At 37.5% G+C, this 25,111-nt stretch overlaps 1 protein-coding gene across 2 annotated transcripts in view; it reads left to right on the top strand.

Annotated features, from left to right (window-relative positions):
* Positions 1–9,916: 9,916 nt before the first annotated feature.
* SIDT1 (SID1 transmembrane family member 1) overlaps positions 9,917–25,111 on the top strand; it is a 135,625-nt gene continuing 120,430 nt past the window's right edge. For both annotated transcript variants that reach the window (XM_077118362.1, XM_077118361.1), the window contains exon 1: positions 9,917–10,138. In XM_077118362.1, the coding sequence (XP_076974477.1) occupies positions 9,917–10,138 (222 nt within the window). The remainder of the gene's footprint in view (positions 10,139–25,111) is intronic.

Genomic DNA, 25,111 nt, shown 5'->3' with positions numbered 1-25,111 from the left:
ATGAGATTCTACAAAGGTTCCATGAATTAGGGTTGCTTTCCAGAAAGCTAAAACCTCTAGAAGGGTTCCTAGGCCAGGTAAGTCCTGAAACATAGAAGAACCTGCTTCTCCAGGACATCAACTAGTTGCATCCCCCATCCCTTATTATTGATAGCCTCTTTCAACACGAAAGAAGTTGAATAACCAAATAACCCTAAAGAGTGGGGGAAATGTCAAAGATGATAGTGGAGTTATTCAGAGACAGTAGAGTTTAACAAATGAGTATGATTGCTGAATCATTGTATTGATATTTCTTTTAGTCTCCAGTATCCTAGAGTAGCTAGAAGTAAAAACCTAAAATTGTGAAATCGTAATCCATGTCAAAGTCCAAAACACGTTATACAACTAATTGTTGTGGTGTGATTTGAAATTTATTGCTGTTTTTTTTTTTTTTTTTTTTTTTTTTTTTTTTTATTTTTTTTTATTTTTTTTTATTTTTATTAATTAAAAAAAGAATTAACAAAACAATTAGAAATCATTCCAATCTACATGTACAATCAGTAATTCTTAATAACATCACATAGTTGCATATTCATCATTTCTTAGTACATTTGCATCGATTTAGAAAAAGAAATAAAAAGACAACAGAATAAGAATTAAAACAATAATAGAAAGAAAAAAAACAAAAAAAACAAAAACAAAAAACCTATACCTCACATGCAGCTTCATTCAGTGTTTTAACATAATTGCATTACAATTGGGTAGTATTGTGCTGTCCATTTCTGAGTTTTTATATCCAGTCTCGTTGTACAGTCTGTATCCCTTCATCTCCAATTATCCCTTTTCTTTTTTTTTTTTTTTTAATTAACGGAAAAAAAGAAATTAACCCAACCTTTAGAGATCATACCATTCTACACATGCAATCATTAATTCTTAACATCATCACATAGATGCATGATCATCATTTCTTAGTACATTTGCATTGGTTTAGAGGAACTAGCAACATAACCGAAAAAGATATAGAATGTTAATATAGAGAAAAAAATAAAAGTAATAATAGTAAAATCAAAACAAAACAAAACAAAACAAAACAAAAACCTATAGCTCAGATGCAGCTTCATTCAGTGTTTTAACATGATTACTTTACAATTAGGTATTATTGTGCTGTCCATTTTTGAGTTTTTGTATCTAGTCCTGTTGCACAGTCTGTATCCCTTCAGCTTCAATTACCCATTGTCTTACCCTGTTTCTAACTCCTGCTGAACTCTGTTACCAATGACATATTTCAAGTTTATTCTCGAATGTCCGTTCACATCAGTGGGACCATACAGTATTTGTCCTTTAGTTTTTGGCTGGATTCACTCAGCATAATATTCTCTAGGTCCATCCATGTTATTACATGGTTCATAAGTTTATCTTGTCTTAAAGCTGCATAATATTCCATCGTATGTATATACCACAGTTTATTTAGCCATTCTTCTGTTGATGGAGATTTTGGCTGTTTCCATCTCTTTGCAATTGTAAATAATGCTGCTATAAACATTGGTGTGCAAATGTCCGTTTGTGTCTTTGCCCTTAAGTCCTTTGAGTAGATACCTAGCAATGGTATTGCTGGGTCGTATGGCAATTCTATATTCAGCTTTTTGAGGAACCGCCAAACTGCCTTCCACAGTGGTTGCACCCTTTGACATTCCCACCAACAGTGGATAAGTGTGCCTCTTTCTCCGCATCCTCTCCAGCACTTGTCATTTTCTGTTTTGTTGATAATGGCCATTCTGGTGGGTGTGAGATGATATCTCATTGTGGTTTTGATTTGCATTTCTCTAATGGCCAGGGACATTGAGCATCTCTTCATGTGCCTCTTGGCCATCCGTATTTCCTCTTCTGAGAGGTGTCTGTTCAAGTCTTTTTCCCATTTTGTAATTGGGTTGGCTGTCTTTTTGTTGTTGAGATGAACAATCTCTTTATAAATTCTGGATACTAGACCTTTATCTGATATATCATTTCCAAATATTGTCTCCCATTGTGAAGGCTGTCTTTCTACTTTCTTGATGAAGTTCTTTGATGCACAAAAGTGTTTAATTTTGAGGAGTTCCCATTTATTTATTTCCTTTGTTGGATACGATTTGCTAGAATTTTATTGAGGATTTTTGCATCTGTATTCATTAGAGAGATTGGTCTGTAGTTTTCTTTTTTTGTAATATCTTTGCCTGGTTTTGGTATGAGGGTGATGTTGGCTTCATAGAATGAATTAGGTAGTTTTCCCTCCACTTCGATTTTTTTGAAGAGTTTGAAGAGAATTGGTACTAATTCTTTCTGGTGTTTAGGAGTGTGTTGTTGAGCCTCCACGTATTTGTGAATTTTCTGGCACTCTGCCTATTATTGATTTCCAACATCATTCCTTTATGGTCCGAGAAAGTGTTGTGTAAGATTTCAATCTTTTAAAATTTGTTAAGACTTGCTTTGTGACCCAGCATATGGTCTATCTTTGAGAATGATCCATGAGCACTTGAGAAAAAGGTGTATCCTGCTGTCGTGGGATGTAATGTCCTATAAATGTCTATTAAGTCTAGTTCATTTATAGTAATATTCAGATTCTCTATTTCTTTGTTGATCCTCTGTCTAGATGTTCTGTCCCTTGATGAGAGTGGTGAGTTGAAGTCTCCAACTATTATGGTATATGAGTCTATTTCCCTTTTCAGTGTTTGCAGTGTATTCCTCACGTATTTTGGGGCATTCTGATTCGGTGCGTAAATATTTATGATTGTTATGTCTTCTTGTTTAATTGTTCCTTTTATTAGTATATAGTGTCCTTCTTTGTCTCTTTTAACTGTTTTACATTTGAAGTCTAATTTGTTGGATATTAGTATAGCCACTCCTGCTCTTTTCTGGTTGTTATTTGCATGAAATATCTTTTCCCAACCTTTCACTTTCAACCTATGTTTATCTTTGGGTCTAAGATGTGTTTCCTGTAGACAGCATATAGAAGGATCCTGTTTTTTAATCCATTCTGCCAATCTATGTCTTTTGATTGGGGAATTCAGTCCATTGACATTCAGTGTTATTACTGTTTGGATAATATTTTCCTCTAACATTTTGCCTTTTGTATTATATACATCATATCTGATTTTCCTTCTTTCTACACTCTTTTCCATATCTCTCTCTTCTGTCTTTTTGTATCTGACTCTAGTGCTCCCTTTAGTATTTCTTGCAGAGCTGGTCTCTTGGTCACAAATTCTCTCAGTGACTTTTTGTCTGAGAATGTTTTAATTTCTCCCTCATTTTTGAAGGATAATTTTGCTGGATATAGGAGTCTTGGTTGGCAGTTTTTCTCTTTTAGTATTTTAAATATATCATCCCACTGTCTTCTAGCTTCCATGGTTTCTGCTGAGAAATCTACACAAAGTCTTATTGGGTTTCCCTTGTATGTAATGGATTGTTTTTCTCTTGCTGCTTTCAAGATCTTCTCCTTCTCTTTGACCTCTGACATTCTAACTAGTAAGTGTCTTGGAGAACGCCTATTTGGGTCTAATCTCTTTGGGGTGCGCTGCACTTCTTGGATCTGTAATTTTAGGTCTTTCATAAGAGTTGGGAAATTTTCAGTGATAATTTCTTCCATTAGTTTTTCTCCTCCTTTTCCCTTCTCTTCTCCTTCTGGGACACCCACAACACGTATATTTGTGCGGTTCATATTGTCCTTGAGTTCCCTGATACCCTGTTCAAATTTTTCCATTCTTTTCCCTATAGTTTCTGTTTCTTTTTGGAATTCAGATGTTCCATCCTCCAAATCACTAATTCTATCTTCTGTCTCTTTAAATCTATCATTGTAGCTATCCATTATTTTTTCTATGTTTGCTACTTTATCCTTCACTTCCATAAGTTCTGCGATTTGTTTTTTCAGTTTTTCTATTTCTTCTTTATGTTCAGCCCATGTCCTCTTCATGTCCTCCCTCAATTTATCGATTTCATTTTTGAAGAGGTTTTCCATTTCTGTTCGTATATTCAGCATTAGTTGTCTCAGCTCTTGTGTCTCATTTGAGCTATTGGTTTGTTCCTTTGACTGAGCCATATTCTCAATCTTTTGAGCGTGGACAGTTATCTTCTGCTGCTGGCGTCTGGGCATTTATTCAGATTTCTCTTGGTGTTGGACCCAGCAAGGTTGTAATATTTTTCTGTGAAATCTCTGGGTTCTGTTTTTCTTATCCTGCCCAGTAGGTGGCGCTCGTGGCACACGTTTGTCTGCGGGTCCCACCAGTAAAAGGTGCTGTGGGACCTTAAACTTTGGAAAACTCTCGCCGTCCTGGGGGTTCGCTAGCCGAAGCGGCCTGAGCCGGCCCTCGGTCCGAACGCAGGGAGGGTTGCTGGTCGCCACAGCCAGGGAAAGAGCCCGTCCGAATTTCCTAGTCGGCCCTGGGCAACAAGCGTGGCGGGAGGGCGCCAGCGGCAGCGGCCCGCCCGAGAGAGTGCACGTTCCCCGGGAGTCACGGGTTTGGAAGGGGCCTCCCCCACCCGTCACCGTTCTCCGCGGCCTGGGGGTTTCCGATCCAATTCTCTCAGTTGGTCCGGGGGCTGCGCGTGGTGTGGGCGCCAGCCGTCTTTGTTTCAGGGGACCGCCTCTCCAATTCTCCCAGCCAGCCCGGGAAGGGGGAAGGGAGTAACTCCGGCCGCTTGCCACCCCGCCCGGTAAGGCCCGCGCGCCTCGGCGATCTCACCCGAGCTGCTTCTCTCAGCCAGCCAGCCGTTCCAGGATGGGGTACGCTGTCTTTTTTATCTCTGTTGTGGCTTTGGGCGCTTTCTGTATCGTTTCTACTCCCCTAGTAGGTGTCCTGGAGAAGAAACTAAGATCCGCGCGTCTTACTAAGCCGCCATCTCTATTGCTGTTTTTGATATATGTTATTTTTCACAAAAAAAGAAAAAAGTCTATTGCAATGATGAATACACAGCTATATGATGATATTATGATTGATTGTACACTTTGGATAATTTACATAGTATGTGAATATATAATATGTATCAATAAAATTGCATTAAAAATTTTAAAATGAGGGCAAAATACAATTTTCACATATACATAAACTGAAGTAATTTAACACCAACAGATCTTCACTATAAGAATTGTTAAAGGAAATCTTTTAGGCAAAAGGAAAATTATACCGGATGGAAATCCATTTTTATAAAAAGGTGTGAAGAGCACCAGAAATGCCAACCTCCAGCTAAATATATATGATTGTTCTTATTTAAATATCTTTAATAGATAATTGACTATTTAAAAAATATAATAAGAATGTACTGTGAGATTTATAATCTACGAAAAGTAAAGTGCATGAAAAAATAACATAGAGCTAAGAGGAAGAAATGGCGGTATGCTATTTTAGATTCTTATACTATTCATAATGTGGTATAATATCACTTGAAGACAGACTGCAATAAATTTAAAAGGTAGCCTCTAAACTCTACAGCTGCTCCTAGAAAAATAAAGGAGTTATAGTTAACAGCCTACAACAGAAACAAAATGAGATCATTTTAAAATACTCAATCTAAAACAACAGAAAAAGAAGAAAATGGAAACAAAGACATATGGGAGAAACAGAAGACAAATAGCAAGATGGTAGACTCATCTCAACAGTTAAATTAAATGTAAATGGTCTAAACACCCCAACTAAAAGACAGAGATTGTCAGGTTGGATTTTAAACATGTTGCTGCCTACAAGAGGTAACATTAACTATTAAGCAGAGGTAAGTTTAAGGATGGAAAAAGATATATCATGCTAACACTAATAATAAGAAAGCTGAAGTGGCAATATTAGTGTCAGGAAAAACAGATTTCAGAGCAAAGAATATTACCAGGAATTTTTGAAAGGTCATTTCATAAAGGTAAATGAATCATTTAATCAAACAGATATAGCAACCCTAACATTTAAGCATCTAAAACAGAGCTTCAAAATACATGAAGCAAAAGCTTATGGTACTGCAATGTGACAGGAAAGCCAAGGAACCTAAGGATTGCCAGAACCCATGGAACCAGAATGCTACTGACCCTGAGAGGTTTCTAGTTTCTGAAATCATAAGCCAATAAATTACTATTGTTAAGCCAGCCCATTGTGTGATGTTTATCGTAGAAGTTGGGAAACCAGACAGTAACACACAGCAAAGTTTGTTCAATCAATGTTAGTCCTGTGAGAACCGCACTAGTCTATAAGGGTGGTTCCAACAACAGGCTTATAGGGCCTATGCCTGTGTTCTGCCCTGTTACAAACAATACCTCCAGACAGCACAATACAAAACAGAAGCAGAAAAGAAAGCAAGAATGAATGAAAAGGCCTGGTTCCACTAAGAATGCCAAGCACAAGGGACCCAATAACAAAACCTGGGTACCAAACAGAGAATTGGTTGCCAAAGACTTGGAGTCAAGGAAAGAAAAATTCAGATCCAGCACTGACTTACTATGTTGATGGATACTCAACAAACAGTAAGGCCTTTTGGGTATCACACACAGTCAAAGGCTGGGGTCCACACCAACAGCGCAGTTCAAACAATATCTCTGCGGAACCTCCAGAAAAACTATTGAAATAAAGAAAGACAACCCAAATGAAACAAACATGGGCTATTTATTCAGAGTGTGCTTTAGCAAGGGAGTCAGTCACCAGCATTTGTGTCTGGCAGAGACTCAATGACAAGAGAGTAAAAAAAGCTTTATAGTAAAAAAGGGAAAGCCTTGGGTTGGGGATTCGCTGATTGGATTCCCTGTTTTCTGGGGAAAGCTTGCTACAAGAGCAGGCAGGTTAACTAGAAGTGGGATATGTTATGGTTTAGGAAACATATTTGGCTTTCTCCAGGTGGTCCTGAGTTGGAAGGGAGAGTAATTAATAGGGAAATTGACAATCATTGACCATTTCCTATTACTGGACCAATTTCTGCAAACGTTGTGGTTTGGCTTTCCATGCTGGTTGCTGAAGAGATTGTAGGTCAGAGTTCTACTGTCATATATAGTCTGGCCATTGTCTATTTGTATTTTCAGCTCACAGTGGAAGCTTGGCATGGTAGATATTAAAAAACAGCTGGCTGATGGAACATATTTCACTTTTTAGCTGTTGAACTGTCATACTATAACAATATTTGTACAGGACTTTAACATTTTTAGCACAGTTTCAAATACATTCTGCTCCAATTTAGCCTAACAACAGCCCTGTGATCCTGAGAGGTTAATTACTTAAGGTCACATAACTAATCTGGGCTAGAAATTAGGATTATATCATAGTAGGTTCATTTGTAATATATCATTCATTGTCTGGTATAGATAACATCTATACTGGCTTTAAAATAAAATATTTTGGTTCCATAGTATAATAAAAGTTCTGTTCAACTTGCCTCTAATTTCATTGCCTAAAAGGAAGGATAAAAGCTTAAAGGAAGGATTATAGCTCCCTTCAAATACCTACAAGGCTATCATGTGGAAAAAGGATTAGGTTTATTCCAGTAGCTCCAGAGAACAGAACCCACACCGAGTATAAACAGAGAAAGATGTGAACATTGAATGTGAAATACTTTTCTTATAATGAGACACTGCCCCCAAAAGAATTGCTGCCTTATTAAAGAATCAATTCCTCATCCCTAGCAACTTTTTGTTTTTGTTTTTGTTTTTTGTATGGGCAGGCACTGGGAATCGAACCCAGATCTCTACCCTAGTAGTTTTTAAGCAAAACTGCACATCTAGAGAGTTCTTGAACTGGCCAGGCCAGCTAACATCTATGGGCTTCGTAAACTTCAAGTTTATGAAATTTTGTTAAATTTAAAAGAGAGGCATATACATTTTAAATTCAATAGTTTAAAATCATTCCAATTATGGATGAAATTACTATATTATGTTTCTCAAAAGTAGTGAGCTCTGTTTTAAGTTTTACCCCAGGATTCTTCTTTTAGCTGATATTCTTGGAATTTTCAACCCATACAGTTTCAAAACATTAAAAAAAAGGGGGGGGGGTCTAACCCAGTTTTCCATCTATATTGCTTTCGGATTGCAAAGTTATAAAACTTCACACCACCAAAGAGACAAATGAGACAAAATAAAGTGTCAATGGCTGAGAGATTCCAAACAGAGTCCAGCTGAGAGGGTTATCCTGGAGGTTATTCTTATGCATTAAACGGATATCACCTGTTTAGTTAAGATGTAATGGAGTGGCTGGAGGGAACTGCCTGAAAATGTAGAGCTGTGTTTCAGTAGCCATGTTTCTTGAAGATGATTATGTAATGATAAAGCTTTCACAGTGTGACTGTGTGATTGTGAAAACCTTGTGTCTGATGCTCCTTTTATCTACGGTATGGACAGATGAGTAAAACATAGGGATTAAAAATAATAGGGGTAACAAATTAAAATAAATTTAGTAGATTGAAATGCTAGTGATCAGTGATCAGTGAAAGGGAGGGGTAATTCTTTTCTGAATTGATGCAAATGTTCCAAGAAATGATCACGATGAATATACAACTATGTGATGATGTTGTGAGTTATTGATTATATAACAAGAATGGAATGAGCATATGGTAAGAATGTGTTTGTATGTTGATATGTTTAATAAGTAAAATAAATTTTTAAAATTTTGTTTTTTTTTAAAAAAAAAACTTCACACCACCTATATCGTACTCATTTTTGGTGTTTCAATGGATTTTGGGAATTCCCTTTAGCGGTAAATACTAGGATTTTCATCTGTAATCTTAAATCTGTTGCACGAGATATTTTTCTTCTTTGTGGCTTCTTTAATTTTTCTTCAGGTTGAAAGCAATTATGTTCTTTTCTGATTTACGAATAACGTGAAGCTGTAAAAAAAAAACAATAACAACAACAACAAAAACAAACCCTTGGGCTCTAATCACCGAAATCGTGATCCTTTTATGTTCTCCCAGGACTTCGGATTGAACTTCTTTCCACCCACTCCTTACATGTCTCTTTAACCTTTTAAATTTAATCCCTGGGTTTTGGCCAAAAGGGCATTTCCTTTTAAAAACAGTTGTGGTTTCTTTCATTTTAAAAAACAATACAGAAACTTGGGGATTCTCCAAAATCTGGGAAGAAACAGCTGGGGTAAAATAAGCAAAAGGTTACTGCCAAAAGCTGTGCCCTCTGCATAAATCCAGTTACTCTCAACAGTCATTGGCAACTTCCGGGACAGACTTGAGGCGTTGTTCGAAATTGTCATCTTTACCATATCCGTTCTGTAACGACTGTACATATTTACATACGTGCACATACGGCAAAGGGAGAGAAAAAGCGATGACGTGTGGCTCCGCTTGGGGAATAGAAGGTGATAAGGAAATAAAACAGGTGTCTGGGAAGAGGTTCTACTAGAGAAGGGAGAATTGAAAGTACCATTTTTCAGAAGGTCAGTTCTCTGCAGGTAGCAGCCTGGAAACGTGAATTCGTGCATTCTAATTGCCCCACTGCCGGCAAGGGTGTACATTTATTTGAAACGGACCGAATTCCCTGCTCGATGCTGGTCGAGCAGACTCTTTGGGACTCTTGTATATTTATTTTTAGTGTCTCCAATGCCGGTTTTGTTTGTTTGTTCGTTTTTGTTTTTGAGGTTGAGGTGTAAGAACTGGGTCGAAATTCTGGCCGGGTAAGTGGGGGGCTCTCGGCCATGAGCAAGGCAGAAGGAAGCGGACTGAGAACCCGGAGAAGACAGCAGCAGCCTGCTGCCCCCTTATCCCTCCACCTCCCTTAACTCCAGACAGTGACCACCGGTGGAGATCCCAGGCGGTTGCCTCAACATTTGCTCGCCGGTTCGCCAGCGCGTTGCCAGCATTTGCAGGCGCGGCACAGCAGGCATCTCCCGCGCTGCGCTGAAGCCGGCGCCCAGACTCGCAGGGGGCTTTGGAAGGACCCGCTCTGCCCTCGTCTTCTACTGGGGCGCCTCAGCACCGAGGCCGGAGCGCGGCACCCACCATGAGCCGCTGCCGGCGGCTCGCGCTGCTCTGCGCGCTGTCCTGGCTGCTGAGAGCCGCGGCCTCTGCGCGCGGGGTACAAACCCCAGCGCAGTCTCCTGCGCCTCGCCGCGACCCGGGGGAGTCCCCCAGGGGCGCCGATTTCGGTCACGTCTACCGTGGGGTGGTGAGCCTCAGCACCGAGAACATCTATTCCTTCAATTACACCAACCATCCTGGCCAGGTAAGACGCTCGACTCCCAGGAACTTGCTGTGATTCAGAACCCTGTCTCTGCCTTGGGTGCCCCTGGGAACCGACCCTGGGAGGCATCAGAGACCAGGGAACACTCACCCCCTTCTCCTCTGAAGCAATTACTGCCCTATTCGAGTTGCCGCACCCTCCGCAACCTGCCTCGTGGACCACTCTGCTTAACCTGCCTCAGCCTGGCTGCTGTAAATGTCTGGGCTTTGCAGAGGCGCTGGGTTCCAGCTAGAGCGCAGGTTCCCTGCAACCGGCTGAGGGTCCTGGCCCCCTCTGCGCTGTTTTCTAGGAAAGTCGCGATTTCTAGGATTGCTGAGGCGAAGGAACGCACCTCTGTTCCTCATCCCCTGTGGAGAAGGAATCTCAGTTCATTTGAATCGGTTCAGCCCGATCCTTGTATTTCATAGCGTTTGGGGAGGGAAAGCTGCTTAGAATCTAAAACGGGAATCGTGTGAGAATGGACGCAAGCTGCAGAGCTTCTGTGTATTCAGTAGTCACTTCCTGTGTTTCGGTACCATTGTCACACATCTGTGCTTCGGAGAAGCCAGAAGACACGGCCAAAGATAATGGACCTGCAGCCATCCTTTGATCCTGAGGTTTCAATTTTAAATGACGGTAAATAAATTGTGAAAGTTCGAGAATTCTTTCTGACAAGAGTTGAGGTGAGACAAGGGGGGAAGTGTTTCAATAACTAAACCTTTAAACATATGTATTCTGATTATATAATACAGAGAAATGAATCCAGTTAGCTTTTTCCCTTTGATAGGGTACTACTCTCTAGAGCACAGAAAAAAAAGAGAAAACCCTCCAGTGTACCGGCCTCTGGATCATCTTCCCATATAAGTAGGCACACGCACAAACACATACATGTTCCTTACTATGCCAATGTTTGCCACTCCCTCGAGGAATTCTAGAACCAGATTAGGATACCAAAATACGCCTCCTCCCTGACTCTCACTCCTGGTCAGAACTTAGAAATCTTAGAGGTTCATGTAGTGGGGGAGGCATGTATTGAGCCAGGGACCCCAGGTTATGCATCAGCATTCCTGGCCATCGCCCAGCTGTGTGGCATTGAAGGGTTCAGAATATTACCCTTCTTCAACCTGGCATCAGGACGCTGTCACCATGGCAGCACAGCCTTGCGCCTGTCCTTCCCTAACCTTCAGGTTGTGTGTCCTGCAATGAGCAGAGTGACTGTGTGCAGAGCTATTCCTTTGTAGACATGTAGTAGGAACAGGGATGGGGGCTGGGGAAGACAGTTCTTATTCCCCATGTCCCATGTAACTGAATTCTCCTTAGCTAAAGTAGGGGGCCAACTGACCAAATAGCTGACCCCAATACACATTACTCATGAGGTGTGCTTCTGGCCCTGAGGTTGGCTCAGAACAGATAAAACTGGAAAACCCCATGACTTCTGGGGTGTACTGTCTGTCTCCCCCTCAGTCACTAATAAGGAAATTCAGAATTTGTCCCAACATCAGGTTTTGGTATTTCTTGCATTTGTGCTTAGAGAAAGACTGACTGATTTTTAACTGTTGATTTGGCCTTTTCCCCTTAGAATTCATTGACTTCTTTTACTATAGCACAGGTTGCACTGTTTGCAGTTGGGGGTCACTTGCTTGAATTTCCTAGTAAACTGCAAGATATTAAGGGTAGGGAATCGTTGTGTTTATCTCTGTACCTTGGAAGATAGTTGGCATATAGTGGTTTAAAACTGTTTTTGAAAAAAAAATAAGTGAAAAAAGGATTATAGAATCTTTAAGCTGACGCTAAATACAATAAAAAATATACTGTGTACAATGTAATAGGTTGGGAAAATGTGAGGTTATTTTTGTTTTTCATATTTTCATAAAAACAAAACTTTAAAAAATTGTTTTCTACTGTGCCCTTTCTATTTTGTCCATATGTATTTTTAAATGTCCTTTATTTTATGAAAAAAAAATGGTGAATAGTTTTAAACATATCTTTGCATAGTACGATAAAAAATTCACAGCTCCAAGCTGCCCCTAGAAGTTTCACTAAAATTGTATCAGTCTGACAAGTACAAAGTTGGGAACCATGGGGCCAGCAGATGCCCCAAGTGTTTTGATTATTTTAATGCCAGTATGCACTAATACAAATCAGATATCCTCAAGTTTTACAGCTATCTGGGACCCCTCTTTAATATGCAAATAAGATAATGGAACTCTCAACCCACTTACTACCAGAAATTGCCCTCTTCTCCATTTAGCCAGTAGTATTCCTAGCAGGAAACTAGCAGTTTCTCCAGAGGTAGAATTTCCTGATCAGTCTGGCCAAACTATTACTTATGGTTTCAATTGATACTCTCCTCTCTTGTTGGTTCCCTTTGCCCCATGTTGGATAATCTACAATCCCACTCCTATAAACACAATGCCCTTGTATATAGCAGGGCTTTACTGAAGGTTTACAATTACATGAAGGAATTGTAGCATAACAGAGGGTAGGTGGTAGGTTAAATTGGAAATTTAGACAACACTGCCCTAACAATTTACCAGCTATGCCTCACGAACGGATTTCAAACTAATGGTGCTCTCTTTAGAGCCTGACTTATCACCCCCTTCTTGGCCAAACTCCTCCCAAATGCTGGCTTCCAACTCTCCAGATTTTTGTTATTCTTTCATATCAAGCAGTTTAGGCATTCCACCCCCTACCGGAAATTTGCCAAGAGGAGCTCTGCTAAATAAAGGATCATCTTTTCCCCACATTTGTGATTTCCAGAGCAAAATCTTGGACATTGCCATTTTTCCTTTCATTTAGGCGAAGTCTTGGTCAGGGTTTCCTGCAAGGGTCATTCCCCATCTACCCCTCTTCAGGGCAACAAAGCATCCAGTTTAGAAACACAAAACAGGTCTAACTTCCCATTTTTAGCCATTGTTACATTTGCCATTGCTTCTTGTTAACATTGTTACATTTGCTACTTCCTGTTGTCAGAGCTGTGGTTCCTAATCTTTCCCTTTAGCTACTGCATCTCCCATACCAAATGCTGCTCCAGAGAACTAAGTTCAACACAGGAAAGGTCTCATATATCTTCCAGGAATAGAGTAATGTAAATATGAAGTTGCCATTAAAAACAAAATGGAACAAAAACCTCCCTGAAAGAACAGAGTAACTGACTTAAAGAAGAATAATGAAAATGGTTATTGAAGGTGTAGTTTGGGCAGGATCATGGTTAAGTTCTCTGGAGAGGTGTCTGGAGACTCCCTTTAAGGAGAGTTGGGTTACACTGTGGCAAACAGGTTGTTCTGTATGTATGGGATGGGAGCCAAGCTAGAAGGAAGTTCCTTTGTCAGGAAAGTCACAGGGAGTATGTTTGCCTGGGTCAGACGGCATAAATGCAGGCTTTTGGGGAAATGAGACTCCTCTTGTAGAGACAGGGATGGCACCAGTCAGATGTGTATATGTGAACTAGATGGTGATAAGGAGCCCTTAAATGAAAGCCTATCCATTGAGCACAAACAGAATGCCTTTTCGGAGGTTTTCAGTAACAGACTTCATTGTTGACCATAGATTTTTGAATTTGAAGTGCTTTCCTGGAAATATTTCTTTTATATTGTTTGTTAAATTTTATTTATGTTTTTATGATACTTTTCAATGACCGAGGAACAATCCTCGACTTTATTAATATCAACCAGTAGTTGTACATATAGAACCAGTTACACTGGCATCTTGGATTCAGTTTCAAGAAACTCATGATCAATGAAATACATATTTAGACACTCCAGTGGTAACCTCTAGCTATAGACATTGCTACTTACATGGAAGAATTGAAAACTGATTTGATAGATTCAGGTCTCCCCTTCTCATAGGGAATGCCTGTTCTTTATATATTGAGACCAAGGAGTCTCCTCTCCTGTCTTTCACATCATTTTACTGAACTGAACTACTGGTTGTTTGAGGTTAGATCATCTCATTATCACGTTACCTAGGTGATTGGTCACCTCCCACATGTTTGCCCATGGCATCATGACATGAATCATGGGCCTGATGTGTGGAAGACTTGTCATCGACCAGCCAGAACTGATAATCATGTGTTGAATTGTGTAATGGATGCTGTCCACCGTGGTAGCCACTAGCCGAATGTGGCTTTCAAGCCCTTGGAACGTGACTAGTCCAAATTGAGATGTGCTGTAATTGTAGGATACACATCAGATTTTGACAATTAAGTATGAACAAAATGTAAAATATGTCATTAACAATTTTCATATTGATTACATCTTTAAATGATAATATTTGGGGGTATATTAGGTTAAGTAAAATATATTAATAAAATTAATTTCACCTGTTTCTTTTCAATGTAATTGCTGGAAAAGTTAAAAACACATATGTGGCTCACATATTTTAATTGCACAGCATTGCTCCAAGTACTAAAAAATTTTCAAGAAGAGAGATATTCATATGTGATACAGATGGCTTTGTTGGAGGAAACAAGGCTTGAAAGTCATAACAAATAAGAATTTAGACAAGGGGAAAGGCATATCAGACGTGGGAAAATATATCTGATTTCTTTTTGTGGCAAGACCACATTAGAGATGGTGTTGTATATTTCCATCAGAAAGCATACAATGTCTAGTTGTCCCTTTTTGTGATGTTAGCTACCATTAATGATCATTGCCTGGTTCCATCAATTCATTAGGAGCAGCAAGACAATGACATTTTAATTCTATCATTCATTTTTCACTTATTAGCTGTAATACTTGTATAATAAGAAAACCTACCTCATCAACTATTTGTTTACCTTAAGCTGCTGTTCATAAAGGAAACATGGAATAAATGCTTCATTATTTCCCTTTACTTAACTACTTTCAAAATACTGTGCTGGTCTCCTAATATAAAATTATCAATGAGATTTTATTTATTACAAGCTCATGGATTTAGACATATGTAATGTGTTTCAATCTATTGCACTTATCTTTATTAAAGATCAGATTGTTCATCCTTGGCCAGTAAAAGATCATTCTAGTTGGCTCCTGAATTCATGTGTTAAAAAAGAAGTGGTTTATGACAGCTCCCTTGCTTTCTGGAGTAAAAAAAGATAGTTCAGGCTCCTCAGGTTCAATTCCTGTTCCCAACCTAATATCAGTAATTTTTCCAGAAAGGTTAGGTTCCTTTTAGTGAAAAATAATTTTTAGAGACCATAGTTTGGAAACTAGGGGCCCTTGTTGCTAACAGAGTGGTCACTTTTTTCTCTGCCTAATCAGTGGACAGATCTAAGGAACATGGCTATTTTCAATACAAATTCAGAAATACAGGATTTTACTTAACCCCATTGTGTTATATCTGAATCTCCTTTTTGCCATGCCAAAAATCCTGATTCTCAAAAACATCATCTTAGTCATTTGCTTTATTTCACACAGCAGTTTTAGATAACAATATTAACATAACCACCAACTATAAGATTACTGGAAACAGTTTGAGATGTATTTATTTTTCTTTATTAGAGTAGTTGTGAGTTTACAGAATGATCATGCTAAAATACAGGGTTCCTATATACCACCTTATTATTAAGCTTTGCATTCGTGTAAAACATTTGTTACAATTGACGAAAGCACATTTTTATAATTGTACTATTAATAAAGTTCACTTTTTAAGTTAGTGTTCACTGTTTGGAAAATGTAGTTCCATGGATTTTTTAAAATTTTTGTTCTGTTACCATATATACAACCTGCCTTTTCTCCTTTTAACCACATTCAGATATATATATTTCAGCACTGTTAACTGCATTCACAATGTTATGCCACCATCACTACCACCCATTATCAGAACATTTTCCATCGTTCCAAATAGGAATCCTGTACATCTTAAGACTTAACTTCCCATTCTCTATCCCTACCCCATCCCCTGGTAAGCTACATTCTACATTCTGACTCTATACGTTTGCTTATTCTAATTATTACATATCAGTGAGCTCATACAGTATTTGGCCTTTTGTGTCTGACTTATTTCACTCAACATGATGTCTCCAAGTTTCTTCCATGTTGTTGAATACATCAAGGTTTCATTCCTTTTTTGGCTGCATAATATTTCATTGTGGGTATATACCACATCTTATTTGCCCATTCATCGGTTGTTGAACACTTGGGTTACTTCCACCATTTAGCAAATGTGAATGATGCTGCTATGAACATCAGTGTGAAAACATCTGTTCGGGTTCCTGCTTCCAGTTCTTTGGATATTTACCTAGTAGTGGGATTGCCAGGTCATATAATTCTTTACTTAAATTTCTGAGGAAACACTAAACTGTCTTTCACAGTAGCTGCACCATTTAATGTTGCCACCAACAATGAATAAGTGTGCCTATTTTTCCACATCCCTTCCAACACTTATAATTTTTATTTTTTTAATAGCAGCCATTCTAATGAGGGTGGAATGGTATCACCTTAGGGTATATTCTAGTAAGGATGTTGAGTCAAATTAATTTGTTTTAAAGTTATTTGGTATAATCCCTTTCAGTGTGGTTATGCCACCAGCTAGTTAGGTTCATTTGTTTCATTTTGCATTTAAATTTTAGGGGTTTAAATTTTATTTGAAAATCAGAAAAAAGAAATTAAAACTTAAAAATGCAAAGCATAGTATATTCAAAGAAGCCTAACTTCTATTCTGGGCCTCTGCACCCCAGTCCCTCTCTTTCTCCACAGGTAAACGTTTTTTGTTTTTTTTGTTTTTTTTTTTTTGAATTTTATGAACTAGAAAGTAAACTTTAAAACAAATTTTGATTTTTGTTCCAGTGGTTTCCCTTTTACTAATACTTTTATGAAATGCCCTTAGTCCTTGCTTTCTTGTGTATTTTCTACCAATTCCTCAGGATGAGCAATATTGAAATTAGCTGATATCCTCTTTTACTCCCTCCCTTCCTCCAATCCCCGATTCTAGTTAATGTCTAAAGGCAAATAATGAACTTGTTCTACTTTTCACATATTCTCTCTATCCTCCCCCATTTTTGATTAGTTGTATTTTATTTATATTGTCTGAGCACATAGCCATTATGAACTATCCTGTCTCTCTTATTATCAATATTTAGTCTTAGTTTTACAGGTACATGTATATTTAAAGCTTACCATCAGTCCTTATATTAATGTCTTCTAGTCATTTTTGGTTGCATTTAGATAATTCTCTAGGGGATAACTCAGGAAGGACTCATGGGAACAATACTTCCGAAGTTCTTTCAGGTTTATAAAAGTTTGTCTGCAGCTGTTGTAGGTGAAGATCAGATTAGATGGATATAGTATCCTTGGCTCACATTTTTTCCTTGAATATTTCAAATACTCCTTTGGATTCTGGCAAAATCCTGATGACAAATCAATTTTCTTCCTATATAAGTATCTTTATTTTTCTGTGTCTATGTATGGAAAGACTCTGCCCCCCCTCCTTTTCCCCTATAAAGTCCAATAGTTTTGCACACTATATCTGGTAGGTCAATTTTCCTAGGTATGTGATACAGGCTTTCACTATGTAAGTAAAATCAGGGATTTTTTTTTAATTCAGGAAATGTTTCTTCAATTAGAATTTTAGTATTATTTTGTTCTAATGCTTGATTATCTTCTTCAGAAATGCAATTTACTCTTATGATGATCCTTCTTCGTTGTTTTCTGTATCAGTTTTTATGGACTTCTTTTTATCTCTTTCTTTGTTTCCTTCCTGATTTAAAATTTTTTCTCCCTTTTCACCTTCCATTTTCCTAAAACATTATCTAGGTGTTTATTGTATGCTTGTGCTCCTTCAAGCATGATAGCCATTTATAAAATGATTTTGAATTTGATTTCTGATTTTTTCCTGGGCTTTATCACCTGTTTTTTTTCAAACCATCATCTCATTTTTGAATATTTCTAATTATTGTTTATACTATTATTTCGTGGCTTTTATCATTTTCAAGATTTTTTTAACTCATTTCAAAATATTGTTATAATATTCATCTATTTTGTAGGCACAGATTTCTAGCTTATGTTCATTGTCCATTATTATTTTATTCTACTCCTTATTCTCTTTCTTACTGTAACTTTGTACGGGATTTAACTGAAATCTTTTTCTGTTGTTCATATTTGCATGAGATGAGTTTTTCTTCCTTGTAGGAGGGAAAGATGGATTTGAATAGCTTTCCTAGCTTTCTTCTGTTGTGTTTGGGGAGTGATCAAAATGTAGTTTTCCTTCCGAGATCTGCCTTCATGCTATGCTCCGCAAAATAGGACTTTTCTCTTTCTTTTGGGCCAATAGTCTTTATCCTGTCCAATTTGGAGTCTATTCCCAAGTTTTCATCAGCAGGGCTTTATCTAGGAAGGGAGTTTTGAGTTTTGAGAATTCATAAGTTTCTATACTGTGTCAGACTTTTTGGACTTCCTAGAATAGCCTGACAGACTCTTACAGGTGAGAATATATAAAACTTCCACCTATTTTTGACCACTGTGATCAGATTGCTCCCCAACCCCAGTCCTTTCAGTGAGTAGCTTTTGAAGAATTCAGGGGTTCTATGGTTCTCAAAGCCCAGTGCCTTCGAAGAATTTGGGGGTTCTCTGGTTCTCAAAGCCTGGTGCCTTCAAAGAATTTGGGGTTTCTCTGGTTGCAAAGCCTGGTATCTTCCCTCTAAACAGTTGCTGACACCAAACAGGTCTTGAAACTATAGATAATTTATTACCATCCCTTATATTTTAGGGTTTATGAGGATACATTATCACTTAGTTTTTTGGTAGATGTTGTCCATGGAATTTTAGTTCTGTAATTCTAGTTGTTCTGTTTTCACAGGGATATTCAGAAAGATTCAAAATATCTGCTGCTAATAATACCATCTCCCCATAATTCTCTGCTCATTACTTTTTTCCTGTAACTTTTCATTTTAAAATAATTTCAAACTTACAGAGTACAAAGAACTCCAATATGCCCTCCCCTAGATTTACCAGTTGTTAACATTTTGCCATCTTTCCTTCATTATTTTCTCTATATATGAAAGGATATTTTTTTCTGAAACTCTCAAGAGTAAGTTACAGATTTACTTCTTTGTAAGAAGTGCTGCTTTGACCCCAAACACTTCAGTGTATATTTTCTAAGAACAAGGGCATCTTCTTATATAACTCTAGAACAATTTAAACTATAGACTTTATTCAAACCTCACTAACTTCCTAATGATGTATTTTATGGCTTTTCCCCCCTTGGGGTCCAATTCAAGAACACAAGTGCTTTTAGTTCTCATGAATGTTTAGTTCAAATCTGAAACAACTCCTCATACTTTCTTTGTCTTTCAGGACCTCCATATTTTTGAAGAATACAGCCAGTTATTTTGTAGAATGCCCCTCAATTTGGGCTTCTGCAATGTTTCCCTGTAATTAGATTCAGGGTGTACATTTTCGGCAGGAGCAATATAGGAGTGATGTTATATCCTTAGTGCATTATTTTAGAGGTGGATGATGTTGAGCTTCCATATTACTGGTGTGGCTAACTTTGGTCACTTGATTAGATGCTCCCTCCCAGGTTTCTCCACTGTAAAGTTACTATTCCCTTTGTAATTAAAAAGTAATTTGTGGAGTGCTTCCTTAAGACTCTGTAACTAGGTCTCATCAAATTCCCAGCCACTACTTTTAGCATCCATTGATTATTCGTGCCTGAATCAGATATTGTTATCATAGTTGCCAACTATTGATTCCATAATTCATTGTTTATTCTACATTTATTAGTTGACACCTTATGTAAAAAGAGTTTTTCTCTCTCTCCCATTTATGTAATCATTCCTTTATTTTTGTTTATACCAGTATGGAGACAGATTCTTATTTAATCCAATTACCCATGGCTTTTATTTACATTAAAATCCTGTTATAAATAACCTATCATTTCAAGTATTATGGGTTTTTTTTTCCTCCTTTAAATCAACCATACTCCATGTCTATAGTGAGTATATTAAGAAGCTCTTTCTCACTCCAGCCTAGAAAGTAGATGTTTTCTCTCCTCCCCCCATCACCTGCCAAATAATGATATTTCAAAAGCTTTTAAGTTATCACATGGGAAGATAGCAATCATCAGTTAGCGCGCAGGTAGTCTGTTGGCTCCCAAGCAGTAGCGCCCATTAGGCTATTAGACAAGTACAGCAATCCTCGGTTTCAGTTTTGCAATTAAAAGGATAAGCATACACTTCTTTTCTGTATTCATGAGAAACTGAAAGTCAGACTAACAAAGGAATATATCGGTGATAGCTGAAGCTAAAATTCCTTAGTGTCTAATTTCTGGCCCATAATGTTATCCATTTCAAGTCCTGGGCTATGGAATTCTCAGGATAATATTTTAATGTGGGTTTTCATTAGTAGTGTCTGAAATATGATAAACTTTACATTATCTCTGGGTGGTGAGATTAAGAGGAATTTAATTTTCTTCCCAGCATTTTTCTGTATTTTCTAAATATTTCACAATGAATATGTTTTACTTTTACCTAAGGAAAGGACAATAAACAGCTAAGAGGAAGAACTGTATTGGGGAAGAGCACGGGGTCGAGTATCAGGAGATCTGTGTTTTATATCCCATTACCTGTGGACCTTCGTCACATCCTATACCCTCCAGGAGCTTTATTTTCCCCTCTGATAAGACAGTAGGATTGCATCTTTGATCCTTTCTCAGACATTCAGATTCAGCGTTCTTTTATTTATCCACTACATATCAGATTATAATTTTTTACTAGACCATAAACAAGCAGGATCTTGCCAAAATGATCATTTCTAACTCTGTGACTTATAAAAGCAAGCAAATGAAAGACTGTTTCCTAAAAACTGCTCCTTATTCCCCCTTTTGAGAAGCTTCCCATAGAGACGCTTAGAATGTAGTTTTACTTTGCTTTGTTTTTTCCCCTCCGTGCTTGCCACATGTGCTGAGCTTGTATTCTTATTCCTTTTTGTATCTTGCTGGCATTCCGGCTGCCATATCAATAGGCTTACTGTAGTGTTGAATTTGTTTTTTATTGCCTTTTCGTTTTGTTTTGTTTTGTTTTTACTGCTGTGATACTTCCTTCTGAGGGGATATTTTAAATATCTGATACCATATGTAGTGATTTTCAACCCTTCTCCCTATCCTATTCCCTCCCTTATTTCTTATTTGCACTATCTCCTAGAAGTATTTCTAACTATGAACTTGAATTAATAGACCAAGAAATTGATACTTATGATAACTTGAAACCAGTTTGTTGCTGGAAAATGCCAGCATTGATTCCTTCTTTTCAATGAGAAGAAACCTCACTGTGTTGATGCCCCTGGAGGTTGCCATGCATCACCCCAGAGTATGTTAGCCAGTTTTTCCTACATTTTCTAACTCGGGAGCTAACAGAAGTTCCATGTCAACACGCCAAGCTGGTGCTTTGGTGATTTAAAGATAACGTTTAATGAGCTATTTCAATTGAGGCCTCAACATCCTTTCTGCTTACTGCTGAGGAAAATATCAAACATTATCATGGGTCTGCCAGACAACGCAATGATAGTCCTCTATTTTACTAAAAAAATACATTCATAAACATTGCCTTTTTCTTTTCCTTTTTTGTTTTGAAGTATGGAAATGAAGGTTTTTCTTCAGTGTACTCGCTGGTCATATGAGCCACAAAAAAAAAAAAACAAAAAAACTGAGGGCCTGTATTTTGCTTAAAAACTGAGGTCAGCAATAGGAGCGACATTGTATTCTATTAAGTCTTTAGTCTAAGATCTTTTAATTTTTATATTTAACTTTCTAAATATGTGGTATTTTACTGGAGCAAGCAATTAATTTACATAGTAAAAATGCTGTTTTGTTCTGAGAGAGAAACAAAGATGAATGTTACACAGTGAATATAAAATATATTAAATGTTATTTAAAAATTTTTTTATTGTATAGTATAACATATATACAAAGCAAACAAATAAAAAAGCAATAGTTTTCAAAGCACTCTTCAACGAGTAGTTACAGGACAGATCCCAAAGTCTGTCACGGGCTACCATATGATCCTCCCATATTTTTACTTCTAGCTGCTCCAGAATATAGGAGGCTAGAGGGCTTAAATATTTTTTATCATCACAATCAATTTTTTTCTTTTTTGTGTGTGAAAAATAACACATATATAAAAAAGCTATAAATTTCAAAGCACAGCACCACAATTATGGTAGAACATATTTCAGAGTTTGACATGGGTTACAATTTCACAATTTTAGGTTTTTATTTCTAGCTGCTCTAAAATGCTGGAGACTAAAGAGATATCAGTTTAGTGATTCAGCATTCATATTCATTTGTTAAGTCCTATCTTCTCTGTGTAACTCCACCATCACCTTTGATCTTTCCATCCCTCTCTTTAGGGTTGTTTGGTCTATGGCAATTTTAAATTTTTGATATTGGAAGGGTCTGTCACTAATATGGGGTAGGGAGATGGAACTATCTGATGTTCTGGACCAGGGACCCATCTGGAGGTTGTAGGTTTCTGGAAAGTTACTCTAGTGCATGGACCCCTTGTGGAATCTCATATATTGCCCTAAGTGTTCTTTAGGGTTGGCTGGAATGGTCCTGGTTAGGGGTTGGAAGGTTATGATAGGTCACAAGGTCTAACTGAAGCTTGTGTAAGAGCAACCTCCAGAGTAGCCTCTCAACTCAATTTGCACTCTCCCATCCACTGATACTTTATTAATTACACTTCTTTTCCCCCTTTTGGTGAGGATGGAAGTGTTGATCCCACAGTGACAGGTGTGGATTCATCCCTGGGAGTCATCTCCCACATTGCCAGGGAGACTTTCATCCCTGCATGTCATGTCCCACGTAGGGAGTTGGACTTAGAGAGACTGAGGCCACATCTGAGCAACAACAGAGGTCCTCCAGAAGTAACTCTTAGGCATGCCTATAGGTAGTCTAAGCTTCTCCACTACCTACATAAACTTCACAAGAGTAAGCCTCATGATCCAGGGCATGGCCTATTGATTTGAGTGTCCCTGAAATGTTTGATACAGTATCAGGGAATCCCCTGATGGTAAGGTTTGATAGTTCTGTATTTTTCTCCCATCCCTCAGGGGACTTTGCCAATACATTTTGATTATCTGCTTAATATATTCTAGGATGTATCCAGGCATTACAATAATCTATGCAGGACTAAAGTACTCTTTCTTATTCTGTGCTCCCTGTGTTTCAACTGCTATACAGATAGGTTGAATTAGATTATGTACTACAAAAAAATTCAGTTCCAGACAAATAAACTTTTCTTCCATTGGTCTCAAAGAGTATGTTTGGTTCTAAAATATAGACTCTGTCTTCCATTCCCCGATGTTCCAAATTACTTTAACCCCAACCTGTTTGGCTTCATTCTTATCTCTAAATATCAGGTTATATATATAAAACAGCCTCTCAAAATCCAGAAATAATCACCACTCTGGATTTAATGTGTCTGCTCTAAAAGCTTATAATCTTAGGCCCCTATTTTCTTATAAGCATTTTCTAAAGGTACCATACCATTCTTGTACTTTTATTTCTGGCTTATTTTGTTTCACCAAATGTCCCACATGTTCTTTCACATTGTCGCGTGTCTCACGATTTTGTTCCTTTTTGTAACAGCACAACCTTCGTTCATAAGTAATACATCACTGTTTACCAATCTACTTTTCCATCGGTACATCCTTCAGCCACCTACATTCATCAGGCATCATGTAGAGGGCCCAAAGTCCACAGTCCATCAACATTCTCAACTTTAGATAATTTCATTGTTCCCAAGAGAAAGAAAACCTATAAACATACCCTTGCCAAATAGGAAATCTAAACCTCCTCTTAACTCTTGTCCCTCCCCCCATTATTTACCTCTGCTGTTGCTGTGGTAGTGCTGATGGTTTCCTTTTGAACATAGCTCATAGCATGCAATAGTAATTTTCCCCCTGTACCCTGGACTTAAACACTCTTTATACAAGAATCATATCTTTGTTTTGTTTATCATTTCCCTGAGTTCCAATTCAGTTTTTCCCATCTTTTTTGCATTTGCTGTTTTGAGTCTTCGAAATCAATTATCTTGTCCTCTGCATCACTTATTCTTTCTTCTGTCTCTTCAAATCTGGTGTTGTGTGCCTCTAGTGTGTTGCTTATTTGTCAACAGAGTCTTTAATCTCTGTGATATCTGATATTTTTCTATTTATTCTTTCAAATTCCTCTTTATGCTCCTTTACTGTCTTCTTGATCTTCTTTTTTTATTAATTAAAAAAATTAACTAACACAACATTTAGAAATCATTCCATTCTACATATGCAATCAGTAATTCTTAATATCATCACATAGTATGATCATCATTTCTTAGTACATATGCATCGATTTAGAAAAAGAAATAGCAAGACAACAGAAAAAGAAATAAAATGATAATATAGAGAAAAAATAAAAATAAAAATAAAAAATACAAAAATATATAAGAAAAAAAACTATAGCTCAGATGCAGCTTCATTCAGTGTTTTAACATAATTACATTACAATTAGGTAGTATTGTGCTGTCCATTTTTTTTTTTTTTTTTTTTAGAAATCATACCATTCTACATATGCAATCAGTAATTCTTAACATCATCACATAGATGCATGATCATTGTTTCTTAGTACATTTGCATCGGTTTAGAAGAACTAGCAATATAACCGAAAAAGATATAGAATGTTAATATAGAGAAAAAAAATAAAAGTAATAATGGTAAGAACAAAACAAAACAAAACAAAACAAAACAAAACAAAAACCTATAGCTCGAATGCAGCTTCATTCAGTGTTTTAACATGATTACTTTACAATTAGGTATTATTGTGCTGTCCATTTTTGAGTTTTTGTATCTAGTCCTATTGCACAGTCTTTATCCCATCAGCTCCAATTACCCATTATCTTACCCTGTTTCTAACTCCTGCTGAACTCTGTTACCAATGACATATTCCAAGTTTATTCTCGAGTGTCGATTCACATCATTGGGACCATACAGTATTTGTCTTTGAGTTTTTGGCTAGACTCACTCA

The sequence above is a fragment of the Tamandua tetradactyla genome, chromosome 10, assembly GCF_023851605.1.
Source record: "Tamandua tetradactyla isolate mTamTet1 chromosome 10, mTamTet1.pri, whole genome shotgun sequence".
In the NCBI taxonomy this organism is placed as follows: Eukaryota; Metazoa; Chordata; class Mammalia; order Pilosa; family Myrmecophagidae; genus Tamandua; species Tamandua tetradactyla.
This window is presented reverse-complemented; position numbering and strand designations above follow the sequence as displayed.